The sequence below is a fragment of the Tympanuchus pallidicinctus genome, unplaced genomic scaffold (assembly GCF_026119805.1).
Source record: "Tympanuchus pallidicinctus isolate F22 unplaced genomic scaffold, pur_lepc_1.0 scaffold19, whole genome shotgun sequence".
Lineage (NCBI taxonomy): Eukaryota > Metazoa > Chordata > Aves > Galliformes > Phasianidae > Tympanuchus > Tympanuchus pallidicinctus.
In genome coordinates, this window is record NW_026294710.1 from 16,841,601 (window position 1) to 16,854,607 (window position 13,007).

Genomic DNA, 13,007 nt, shown 5'->3' on the forward strand with positions numbered 1-13,007 from the left:
ATTACAAAAATCAGGATTTGGATGAGGAATATTTATGTTTGATAGGGGAAAATGTTTACACGCAGTGTGGACAAATGAGGTGTTTGGTTTGGTTTTGTTTTGTTTTTTAATTTAAATTACAAATTGAATAGCAATGAAATATTTCCTATGAAACACTGCTCTATTCCAGCACACGACGACGCATCATTGGATTCTCAGGAGTGGAGCAATGAAGGCAAAGGGATGGGGTGAGCAGCCCAAAATGGGTGATGATGAAGACATGGGTGTGATGTGGGCACCCCAAGAATATGGGGGTGATGAGAGCACCCCAAAATGGGTGATGATGGGGACATGGGGGTGATGAGAGCACCCCAAAATGGGTGATGATGGGGACATGGGGGTGATGAGAGCACCCCAAAATGGGTGATGATGGGGACATGGGGGTGATGAGAGCACCCCAAAATGGGTGACAATGGGGACATGAGGGTGATGTGAGCACCCCAAGACCATGGGATGGGGTGAGCACCCCAAAATGGGTGATGATGGGGACCTGGGGGTGATGTGAGCACCCCAAAATGGGTGATGATGGGGACCTGGGGGTGATGTGAGCACCCCAAGATCATGGGGATGGGGTGAGCAGCCCAAAATGGGTGATGATGGGGACATGGGGGTGATGAGAGCACCCCAAAATGGGTGACAATGGGGACATGAGGGTGATGTGAGCAGCCCAAGACCATGGGGATGGGGTGAACACCCCAAAATGGGTGATGATGGGGATGTGGGGTTATGTGAGCAGCCCAAGACCATGGGGATGGAGTGAGCACTCCAAAATGGGTGATGATGGGGACCTGGGGGTGATGTGAGCACCCCAAGATCATGGGGATGGGGTGAGCAGCCCAAAATGGGTGATGATGGGGACCTGGGGATGGGGTGAGCACCCCAAAATGGGTGATGATGGGGACGTGGGGGTGATGTGAGCACCCCAAGACCATGGGGATGGGGTGAGCAGCCCAAAATGGGTGATGATGGGGATGTGGGGGTGATGTGAGCACCCCAAGACCATGGGGATGGGGTGAGCAGCCCAAAATGGGTGATGATGGGGATGTGGGGGTGATGTGAGCACCCCAAAATGGGTGATGATGGGGACATGAGGGTGATGTGAGCACCCCAAGACCATGGGGATGGGGTGAACACCCCAAAATGGGTGATGATGGGGATGTGGGGGTGATGTGAGCAGCCCAAGACCATGGGGATGGGGTGAGCAGCCCAAAATGGGTGACAATGGGGACATGAGGGTGATGTGAGCACCCCAAGACCATGGGGATGGGGTGAGCAGCCCAAAATGGGTGATGATGGGGACCTGGGGGTGATGTGAGCACCCCAAGACCATGGGGATGGGGTGAGCAGCCCAAAATGGGTGATGATGGGGACATGGGGGTGATGTGAGCACCCCAAGACCATGGGGATGGAGTGAGCACTCCAAGAATGGTGGTGGTGTGAGCACCCCAAGATCATGGGGATGGTTTGAGTGTTCTGGGGACATGGGGACAGTGTGAGCACCCCAAGATGGGGGGACGGTGTGAGCATTTTGGGGACGTGAGGACGATGTGGGCACCCCAAGGATATGGGGACAGTGTGAGTGAGTCCTGGGGAGGGAGGCAGAGGAGAAGAGTGAGATGAACCACGATACCTCTCGTTGGATCCAGGGTGGTCATAAGGCACTGGGAACCACAACGGGGTACTCGAAAATGACTCTGACGGCACGGGATCCTTCTGGGCTCTCTTTCACTTTGCTTCTTGGGTATCTGGAGATGAGAATTGATTCCAAAAGTGATTCCGGAGCTGGGAACGAGAAGCAACCACTTCCAAACTCGAAGAAAGGCACTGATGTTCTGCCTGTTATTGCTCTCCCTGCAGCAGGACAGGGCCGTGGTGGGAGGGAAGGATGCGACCCGGTCCCAAGAGGTGTCCCTAAACCCAACGTGAGGTGCTGGGATGACGGCTGCGAGAAGCAAGGAATGATAGGATGCTCTCCCACCCCTGATGCCTTCGCTCCCAATCACACAACAGAACCCAGTGCTGAGCCATGAGCTGATGACTGCACGTCCCTCTTTTGCGTGCTGTGCCCGTATCCAAGCCATCTGTTGTTACAAATGGGGGTAATGAATGGTTCTCTGTTGCTTTGGAGCGAAGAAGTGACGTGACATCAATGTGCCTTAAGGGAAATGGGGCATCCTCCATGTGCTGAGTGACACCGGCAATGCCAGCTGAGCCAAGCTCCACAAGGACTGGCCCTGTGCCACTGGGAGCCACTAAGAGCTAAAAGGGGCCACTGGCAGCTACTGGGAGCCACTGGGAGCCATTGGGAGCCACCAAGAGCCACTGGGAGACATTGGGAGCTAAGAGGGGCCACTAAGAGCTAAGAGAGGCCACTGGGAGCCACTGGGATCCACTGGGATCCATTGAGAGCCACTGAGAGCCACCAATAGCCACTAAGAGATGAGGGGCCACTGGGAGCCACTGGGATCCACTGGGATCCATTGGAAGCCACTGAGAGCCATCAATAGCCACTAAGAGATGAGGGGCCACTGGGAGCTACTGGGAGCCACTGGGATCCATTGGGAGCCATTGAGAACCACCAATAGCCCCTAAGAGCTAAGAGGGGCCACTGGGAGCTATTGGGAGCCACTGGGAGCCATTGAGAGCCACTGAGAGCCATCAATAGCCACTAAGAGCTGAGGGACAACTGGGAGCTACTGGGAGCCACTGGGATCCATTGGGAGCCACTGAGAGCCACCAATAGCCACTGAGAGCTAAGAGGGGCCACTGGGAGCTACTGGGAGCCACTGGGATCCATTGGAAGCCACTGAGAGCCATCAATAGCCACTAAGAGCTGACGGACAACTGGGAGCTACTGGGAGCCACTGGGATCCATTGGGAGCCATTGAGAACCACCAATAGCCCCTAAGAGCTAAGAGGGGCCACTGGGAGCTATTGGGAGCCACTGGGAGCCATTGAGAGCCACCAAGAGCCACTGAGAGCTAAGAGGGGCCACTAAGAGCTAAGAGAGGCCACTGAGAGCCACTGGAATCCACTGGGATCCATTGGAAGCAATTGAGAGCCACCAATAGCCACTAAGAGCTAAGAGGGGCCACTGGGAGCTACTGGGAGCCACTGGGATCCATTGGAAGCCATTGAGAGCCACCAAGAGCTACTGAGAGCTAATAAAGGGCACTCTGAGCTACTGGGAGCCATTTGGATCCATTGGGAGCCACCAGAGCCACTGAGAGATACGAGGGGCCACTGGGAGCTACTGGGAGACAACGGAAACCACTGAGTGATTGAGAGTGAGAGCCACTGGGAGCCACCAAGAGCTACTCAGAGTTATGTGAGGCCACTGGGAGCCACAGAGCACAACTGAGAGCCACTGGGAGCAACTGAGAACCACTGAGAATCACTGAGAGCCATTGAGAGTCACCGAGAGCCATGGGGGGCCTTTGGGAGTCTGAGAGCAATTGAGAGCCACCAAGAACCACCAGGAGGCACTCAGAGCCACGGAGAGCCACTGGGAGCGACCGAGAGCTACAGGGTGGGGGTGGCATTGGGAACCACTGAGAGCAATTGAGAGTCACTGGAAGCCACTGGGAGCAACTGATTGGTATTGAGAGCAACGCAGAGTCACCGAGAGTCACTGAGAGCGATCAAGAGCCACTGAGAGCCACTGTGAGCTATGGGAGGGTCATTCAGAGCCATTGGAAGCCACTGAGAACAACAGAGAGTCACTGAGAGCCACTGGAAGCCATTAAGAGCAATTGAGAGCCACCAAGAGCTACTTTGGGCCACTGAGAATGACTGAGAGCCACTGGGAGCCACTGGGAGCGATTGAGAGCCACTGAGAGCTATGGGGAGCCATTGGGAGTCACTGAGAGTAACTGAGAGCCACCAAGAGCCACTGAAAGCAATTGAGAGCCACTGAGAGCCACTGAGAGCAATTGAGAGCCACTGAGAGCCACTGAGAACCACAGGGGGCCATTGAGAGCCAGTGAGGGCCACCAAGAGCTTCAGGAGGGCAATGGGAGCCACTGGGAGCAATTGAGAGCCACCAAGAGCTACTGGGTGCCACTGAAAGTGATTGAGAGCCACTGGGAGCCTCGAGAGCCACTGAGAGCCACTGGGAGCCACCGAGGGCCACTGGAGCCACGGAAAGCTGCCAACTGCCTTTCAGAGCCCCTGGGAGATGCGTGGCTCCATCTGGGATATCCCATCCTGAGTTTGGTTCCGTGAGGGCCAGCGGTGTTCTGCATGAGAAGTCACTGTTATGAGAACCCACCGACAATGGGAAATCCCTACAGCACGACCAGGGCAGCTTTCAGAAAGCTCTGAACAACCATCAATGAGAACAGAGCCGCCGAGAAAAGGTTTTTAATAGTTGACATCTGTCCAAACAGATGAGGAAATAATAAAGAGATGGGGAAGAATGCGCCCTTTACAAACAGCCCCGCAGCTCCACGGAGAGATACAAAAACACGTTTTGCACACAGTGCATCTCACCAACATCTTTATATGCAGGCTGGGAAAGGTGACAGGTAACAGTCATTGGGAAATGGTCAATTTTTTGTACAACACTTAATGGAGAGGTCAGAGCAGCGCCGTAACGGCCTTCCAGCAGTGAGGTGAGTGAGTTCTGGGTGAGACAAGTGAACACATCGGAGCTTGATCGTTTTGTTTTCCCTGCTTCCATCCGGCAGGAGGTTTCTATGCATACGTACACAGCAAATGCTGCTCAGGTTCCTGGGAACGTCCCATCAGATGGCACCGTCGGCAGCTGCCACGGAGGGAAAGCATCACCCAGAGATCACCTCCTCACTCCCTGTGACCTGGGAACTTCAGCCACGTCGAGTCCGTCAGAACCGCATCGAACCCAAAGAGTCTCAAAACGGCCACCGGGATGCATTGCAGAGATGGTTGGACACGTTGTGTGTGTGCTTCTGGAGGCTCCCACTTCAGCTCAGACCTATAAAAACGGTGCATAACCCCGGAGATAAGCTAAGGCACTGTCCGTAATTAGCTAACGACGCACGGCCGCCCCGACCAAAGGTTGCTTTTTGTCGTTGTTGTTGTCGATGCCACGCAGAGGTAAATCACAGCCCAAACCTCATTGCAAATGGTTTTTAACCCGCCGACCCTGTGCTCAGAGCTCGCAGCACCCAGCTGGGCCGTGGCATGCTGTCATCTGAGGGACTGATCCCCTGCGTGTGGGTTTGAGGCCCTCGCCTCTCGAGGACAGCAAAGGAATTCCAGCCCAGGACTCAATGCCGCATCTCGGTACGAAGAGGGAATGCAGCACCAGCTCTCTGCCTTCGCTGCTCTTAGTGTGCAGCAAGGAAGGATTCAAGCACGAGGTCCAATTAAAAACCAAAGCAAAGAGAAATGTTGATTCGACCCCCCTACTCCCTCCACCCCGTGTTTCCATCTCGCTCTCAGTCCACATCTCGCTGCTCCAGCTTGCAATACCCAACTGCATGTGTGCTGAACGTACCTGGGACCACACACACTGCAGATTTGCACCCGGAGACACGCTCACACGTGTTCAAAACCCAAATTCTACATGCCACACAGACATGGACAAAGTCCAAACACTGCACGTAGAAGAGGAAGGACAGGGCTAAGTCTGACTTTGTTGTTTCCTGATCAAACTGCACAGGTAGGGGGGCTTTTCTTGTGGATGTAGTTGGGCTCTGGGTCTGTTCTGCATTGCAGAGCCCCAAATCCAGCAAGGAGAAACCCTCTGGTTGGTGCCGAGTCCCTCAGTAAGTTCAGCTGCACTACACCTGCAGTCTGCTTACCGCTAGGTTTGAAATACATCATCACGAGCTTCCCTTCAGACTTACAGACTCAAAGCCAAAAGGTGGGAGAGGGCAACGGAAGGCACAGAGAGAGAAATCCTCGCACACCTCTGCAGCTCTGCTCCCAAAGCCAGGCCCAGCACAGCAGAACACGCAGGGACAGCGGAGCAGGGCTCCTGTGACACCAGCCAACACTGTGCTGCAAGGGTATGGCAGCATCTCGTGCAAAGATGGTGTGTCAGCAGAGCAAGGGAGCTGGAAACACCTCACGATGGGAGGGAGATCCCATCCTGCCTGCTGCCGATGGGCCTGAGCAGGCTGGGCACGGCTGCAGCACGGCAGAGCTCACAGCCACTGGTGGGACTGTAGGTGGGAAGGGACCGGACAAGCACACTGTCACCACCTGGAAGTTACTGGGACTGAGCCCCATAGCAGCCTTCCATCAGCTGCAGAGATCAATGTTTGACGAATGCTTTCCTATAGTATCGTTTTTGGGGTGTTTAAAGAACTCCCTAACCTGGTTTCCAGAAAATCTCTAGCACCAATCCTCTGAAAATTAAGACTTCATCAAACACGTTGCCAACGAGGAACTCCAAACTACTCATCCTGGCCAAGAGCGGGACGGCTCTCTAATGGGCAAGCAGGGTAACAAAGCAGGTGAGAGTTCTCCTTCCAGCACAAAGCATCTTTAAATTCTCTCTTTTAAGTTACGAGGAGGAGGAGGGGGAAAGAGTTCCAAAACAACGGCGCTGTGCCACGCGAGCACCCAGGGATTGCAGCAGGCACAAATGGCAGCCATCAGCAGCTCACAACCCCAGCGCATCGCTTTCACACCGCCTCCCGCGCTCCCATCTCCAGCCCTGGTGCTCTGAACCAACACATCTTCCCTAAGAGCAAAAAACGGAAAGGTGTAACGCTTGGGCAGACAACAGCCTCGTGCTGCAGTCACCATCAGACAGCGACCCTGCGGAGCACAATGACTCCAGCAGTGAAAGCACTGTGTTCACCTCACCCCCAAGGCGCACCCGGTGGTTGGGCAAATCTCATCTGCACTACACACAGATCACAGTTGGAAATAAAGGTGGTGTTTTCCTCGGAGCCCCAAGTCTGGCTCGGATGCCCTTTGCTCAACAACAGGTGGGAGCGAGGTACTTTTCATACTCACAGGGTGAAGTCTCTCGTGGTGCACAGGTGAGAATACATTGGAAAAGAAGCTATTTGGCTACCTACGTGTCGAGCTTCATGCTTTTATTCCAAAGTGAACGATTTTCCAGCTCAGATCTACTGAAAGAAGCAGCGCTGGATGCTGATGGGTGTCAGCACACGGCTTACACACCAGGCAGGTTGGCAGCAGACGGTGACCCCGGGGCTGCAGCAGCCCAACAGCTACACCTGTGTGATCTGTGTGCACGAGTCCATCTGGCAAGGAGCTCAACGCAGAGACGGGGGACAAAAAAGCAGAGCAGAGCTGGCACGGTCCTCACAGGATCGGGTCCTCCTGCCTGCACGGCAGGTCCTGCGCTGTGTGGGCAAGCAGCCATCTGTAACTGACCTTGCTCCCAGGCAGCGTGAGGTGCAGTCCGGTGCTTTGTGCTGCTGTGCTCAACCATCCCACGTCCCCCAGCTCACTGCCTGCCCGGGGTGGGGGGTGTAAAGTAACAGCAGGAGTCCTGTGCTGGGGCCATTTCATTCTCCAATGTTGTCGCTAGGTACAAAGTGCAAAAGTGTTGCTGTTCCTGCATCCATTAAAAAACTTTAAAAACAGAACGAAACAAACAGAAGAAAAAACAACGAAACAACAAAACAACAAAACAAAAACAAAAACAAAAACAAAAAAAAAAGGATTTTTCATAATAATCATTTGAAAATACAACAGTCTCCAAAAAAGCCAGCAAACACCTGATAACCTGTTTGTGCCATATCTGCTCTTGCTCCTGCACGGCAGCAGTCCGAAGCATCGCTCTCCTCTCGGTCGCGTTGCCTCCTTTGCAAACTCCGCAGCCAACGGAGGGCATCCGGGAGGTGGAGCTGTGATGGCTCAGACAGCAGAGGCCGGCTGCCGGCGACCTGAGGTCCTGCAGTGAACCAGCCCGCCTCTCACCGGCAGAGCACGGAGCTACGAATTCAGAGCCTGGCCGCTTCTCGAGACAGTCCAGCACGACAGCAGGTTGGCTACCTGGCCTCTGGCTCGGGACGACGTCGGTGATATCCCTCCCATCCCACAAAAAAAAAAAGAAACAAAAAAAACCCTCCCTGCCTCGTCCCGTTTAAAGTGTTTGCATCTTTTTTCCTCCTATGAAATGTTTCTGATAAGGCTTTATTGCTATACAAAAGCGGTGCAAACGCTGCCCAAAGGGCAGCTCCATCAGGAACTTTGGTCACACGACTGTGGGACTGCTGTGTGCTGTCCGTGTCCCAGCGTTAGACCTGCTACCTTTCGGAAGAGAAGCTGAATACTGTGTGCAATAACACTAAGAAAATAGGACTGAACCCCAGATACAAAACAAAACCAAGGGAGAGAGGGAAGGGGACAGGAATTGAAGTTAGGCAGAAGGCTTGCTTGGGAAGAACCCCATCATTCCTGTGATGACTAACTGATGGATGCTACATTTAGACAGTGCGAGTGTCTTTCAGAACAGATTGTTGGTGTCGAAACTCCGTGTCTGGTCCTGAATGCCAGCTCTCTCATCAATGCAGCATTTATTAAAAAATAAAATTAAAATGAAAAAAAAAAAAAAAAAAGGAAAAAAAAAAAAAAAAAAAGAAATTGACAAATTGCATCACCAGGTAGCAGCCTGGCCTGGATCACACACGTCCCATTGCATCTGTGTCATCAAGCAGGGCCATTTAATGTGGCTTCAGCACAAGGCAAGGCTTCTTCTTTCCTAAGGACAAAGCCAAACAGCGACATTAGAGACACACAGCACCGGGTCCTCCTGCTCCTAAAGGTTAATTCTGGATACTCTCCTCTACAGCAGCACCTGAACCATCACTTCTCTACTTCTGCTGCTTCTGCTTGCTATAAAGCAATCAGCTTCTCCAGTCAGAACCTCTCCCAGACCCTTCACAAAATGCTGCACTCCTCCATCAGCAGAGGGGTGGCAGCAGGGACAGGAGGGGATTGTCCCTCTCTGCTCTGCCCTCTGAGGCCCCATGTGCAGCACTGCATCCAGGTGTGGGGCCTCCAGTGCAAGAAAGACAGGGAGTTGTTGGAGAGGGGCCAGAGGAGCCACAGAGATGAGCAGAGGGCTGCAGCACGTCCTGCAAAGACAGGCTGAGGGAGCTGGGCTTGTTGAGCATGGAGCAGAGGAGGCTGTGGGGTGACCTCAGTGCAGCCTGCAGGACCTGAAGGGAGCCTATAAAGAGGACTTGGGAGTCAAGTCTTGGAAAGGGGAGATGAGAGCAGGACGAGGGGAAATGGTTTGGAGTTGAGGGAGGGCAGATGGAGGTTGGATGTGAGGGGGAAGTTCTTTGCTATGGGAGTGGTGAGGTGCTGGAAGAGCTGCCCAGAGAGGCTGTGATGCCCCGTCCATGGCTGGAGGTGTTGGAGGCCAGGTTGGATGGGGCCCTGGGCAGCCTGGGCTGCTGTGAAATGGGGAGGTTGGGGGCCATGCATGCAGCAGGAGGGTTGGAGCATCACGATCCTTGAGGTCCCTCCCAACCTGAGCCATTCTGTGTGATTCTATGTGAAATCAAAGCCCAGACCCCTCGGTGCTCCTCTGCCTGCACTGCAGCTGCAGTCCTGCTGCCTTGCTTCCCTGCCCTATCCCAGGACAGGGATGCATAGGGCCAACACTGGATGGTTCTGCAGGGCCACACACCCTCACCAAACTGTGGATTCAAATGCTACAGTTCCCCTGCAGTTCCTGTGCGAGCAGCAGTGTTGCTGATATCCAGAACAGATGCGGAATTAAGAGGACTGGTGGCACAAAGCTCAAAGCACTGGCCTGAATTCCTTCTCACACCACAGGTATCAGCTGCAGGTTCCATAGGACAGCCCACCTGCTTGGCTTTGTCACCTGGGACTGTCTGACGTGGGGCTCTGGTACGGGCAGTGCTGGTGGGTTGGACCAGCTCACCTGTCTTTCGTGGCCATTTCTGTGACCGGCGCCGTGTTCTGGTGCTCCTCTGGATGCTGGGCAGCATTGTTCAGTGGTTTGGATGCTTTGGTCGTTCCCATGTCTGTGATGGTCAGCTTATCAATCACCATGCAGCCTGAATCGCTGTGAGGGGAGAAGTTAAGGTCATGTTAAAGGGTCAGTGAATGGGGTTTCAACTCTACCCGAGAGAAAATACGTTCCTCCTTCTCCTCCTCTCCTGGCACAGGCCACAGAATTGCCATAAGGAAAGAAGAATCAAAAATAAAGTGGGATTAAAAAGCATTATGTTATGCATATATGATCCCAGGGATGGAACAGCTGTCACAGGACAGGCTGAGAGCTGGGGCTGTGCAGCTGGAGAACAGAAGGCTGTGAGGTGATGTGAGAGCAGCCTGTATCTAACAAGGGGCTGCAGGAAAGGAGGGGGCAGACCCTCGAGCAGGGTCTGTGTTGGTAGAACAGGGGGAAATGGCTTCAAGTGTGGAGAGATTTAGGTTGGATCCAAGGAAAAAAAGTCTTTCACAGGGAGGGTGGTGAGGCAGTGACACAGCTTGCCCAGAGATGTGGTTGGTGCTCCATCCCTGGAGGCTTGGAAGGCCAGGCTGCATCAGGCCCTGGGCAGCCTGATGGAGCTGTGGTTTTATCTGGCTTCAAGAAGGCTTCTGACGCCTGGAATGCCTTCGTGTTGCTTTAGACAAGAAGGGATTCTCTGCAGAGATTCAGGTGCTACAGAATGGCTGCCCAACCCGTTCTGCTCTACTGCCAAAACACAAAGCTTCCTCAGGCCAATGAGAGATTTCTCCTGCGAGTGCCTGGAAAAACAGGGCTAAAACCCATCCACAAGTCCATGGGTGCAGAAGTTGCCACAGAACCACTCTATGGCAAAACTGATGCCCAGACCAAATGAAGCAACATGCTGCTCTCTGTGTGAAGACAACAACATCAGGAGCTCACTTCCCTTCTGACAGCTCCTCAGCAGGTTTCCCCTGGCTTTGTGGAGAGCGTTTCAGCATTGCACTTCTTTGGGCACCTCTCTCCTGCTCAGTTTCAGCACTCACTCCTACGATACCATGCAAAACCCACAGCTTCTCCTTCTGCCCTGCCTCAGCTCTGACTGCTGGGAGCCTCTTGCATCCAGCAGGAGCCTCTTGCATCCAGCAGGAGCACTCACACTGCAGCTTGGCTGGAAATCCAGCTGTGCCATGAAGGAATCCACCTGACAGCACGTAGTGCTGCTCCTGAGGTCACATGCAATGCTCATCTACATCTCACTACCAAAGGATCTGTAAGGAATTCAGGCTGCAGCCATGAATGGGCTCTAAGAACCTCAGGAAGGGTTTGGTGCTGCATGGAACTGCCTCAGCTGGAGCTCAGCCCTACCCACCTCTGGGACTCCCTTCAGATATCCTCAGCTCTGATGGGGAAACAATCAGTGTCACAGACAACGAAATGCTGTGAAGGTGCTCCAGGAAACACAGAGGTAGGATGGACACTGGAGCAGGATGTGCATGAGGAGCATGGCTGAGCACAGCTCACGCTGAGCCCTCCTGGAGCAGAGCACTGCATGCACTGTTGGTGCTGGGTAGGCAGCAGGTGGATACGGGGAGGTCTGGACACCAAATTCACATGCAATCTGCCACTGGAAAGGCCAACATGTCCACAGGAAAGATCCCATCTGTGCCAACTACTGCACGAAATGTTCACCTCTGGTTGGAAACGTTTCCTGGTGAAATTGGACCTCGGATTAAGTCACTGCACTTTCACTCTTCTCTCTGGATAGAAGAGCACTGATGTTCTACAAGAATGCTGCAGGCATGCTGCATGCTCCATGCCACATTCCATGCTCTGTGCATGCTTGTTCCATTCCATTCCATTCCATTCCATCCCATCCCATCCCATCCCCAAAAGGAGCTGCAGGCACACAGCTGCACCCCAGGCCGTGCAGGATGGATGGGCAGCAGAGCAGGCACAAAGGAAAACACATCCCAAATGGGAGAGCTCAAAACATCCACTGTGAGCACGTAGCTCAGCTCAGGGCTGGGACCAACTGCAGCAGCTTGCACTGCTGTGGGAAGGAGGATGTTTCACCCCACAGCTGTGTGTGTTCAGAAGCAAGAGGTGATTTCTAGCACAGTTAGACAGAAATGCAATGCTCGGTCCCATTTTGGGCACCTCACCTTTTAAGGGACATCTGTGCAGTTCAGCAGTGAAGCACTTGGAAAGCACCAAGTGCAACAGCTGCCCTTCAACTCCAATGCTAAGAAGAGCTGGCAGCAGGGCATGCACACACCTGCATTCCTTCAGCAAGAAGCACAGCCTGGGATGCAGCCCTTGGGAACAAGCAGTGCGTGCTCAACTGCTTACAGAAGAGCCTGAAAAATGTCCAAAGTTGTGAATGACTGCATTAAGAGGTTTAATAGCACGTGCCATAAGGAATCAGGTTTTCAAAGCGTTGCATTTCTCTGAAGCCTCTGGGGATGGAGGTGATGCTGAGCTGCATTCCCTGAGTGCTGCCAGAGAGGTCAGCTCCTGTTCAGCACACACCTCTCCTTTCTGGACATGACAGCACAGCGTTTCCCTTAATGTGCTCTTAGGACAGCCTGGAGATGTGCAGTGATGTTCTCCTTTTGCTCTCTGATCTTATAGAAATCACAGCAGTCTTGCTTGCTTGTACAGCAGCTGGGAAACCTGGTTTGCATGGGTGAGCTTCAGAAAACAACTGGTAAAAACCCCCAGTTTAAAACAGAAAGCAAACTTCATACAAAAATACATATTATTTTGTAAAAAAAAACCAACCCATTTACAGATGTGACAGCAGATAGCAGACAGCAGATAAAACATCTGCTCTTGTTGTGAGAAAGTCTGAGCATGTGGCTGCACCACGGGCAGAGGAAACCACGCTGCAAACCACAGCCAGCAGCAGAGCTTCCCTTTGCAACTGCAAAACACATTTCCTCTCTGCAGGAAGAGCTGACAGGGGAGGAATGGCAGAAGCTGGAGGACAGGCAGCATGAGCGAGCACCACGTTTGGTAGCAGGCAGGCCGGCTGGGAGCATGCTTGACAAAGGACAACACACACCCT

At 53.3% G+C, this 13,007-nt stretch overlaps 2 protein-coding genes and 1 long non-coding RNA gene across 9 annotated transcripts in view; 1 reads left to right on the forward strand and 2 right to left on the reverse strand.

Moving 5' to 3' along the window:
* Window positions 1-13,007, forward strand: part of SBF1 (SET binding factor 1) — a 148,474-nt gene that overhangs the window by 65,029 nt on the left and 70,438 nt on the right. The gene's annotated exons all lie outside the window — the stretch shown is intronic.
* On the reverse strand, window positions 94-1,330 carry LOC128079669 (uncharacterized). The gene is made up of 2 exons (XR_008206278.1): window positions 942-1,330; window positions 94-572 (listed from the first exon to the last, which is right to left on the reverse strand). It is a non-coding gene; the product is annotated as an uncharacterized LOC128079669 (long non-coding RNA).
* PPP6R2 (protein phosphatase 6 regulatory subunit 2) overlaps window positions 4,386-13,007 on the reverse strand; it is a 74,431-nt gene continuing 65,809 nt past the window's right edge. For both annotated transcript variants that reach the window (XM_052681085.1, XM_052681084.1), the window contains 2 exons: window positions 9,905-10,048; window positions 4,386-8,710 (listed from right to left, as the gene is read on the reverse strand). In XM_052681085.1, the coding sequence (XP_052537045.1) occupies window positions 8,659-8,710; window positions 9,905-10,048 (196 nt within the window). In that variant the 3' untranslated portion in view covers window positions 4,386-8,658. The remainder of the gene's footprint in view (window positions 8,711-9,904; window positions 10,049-13,007) is intronic.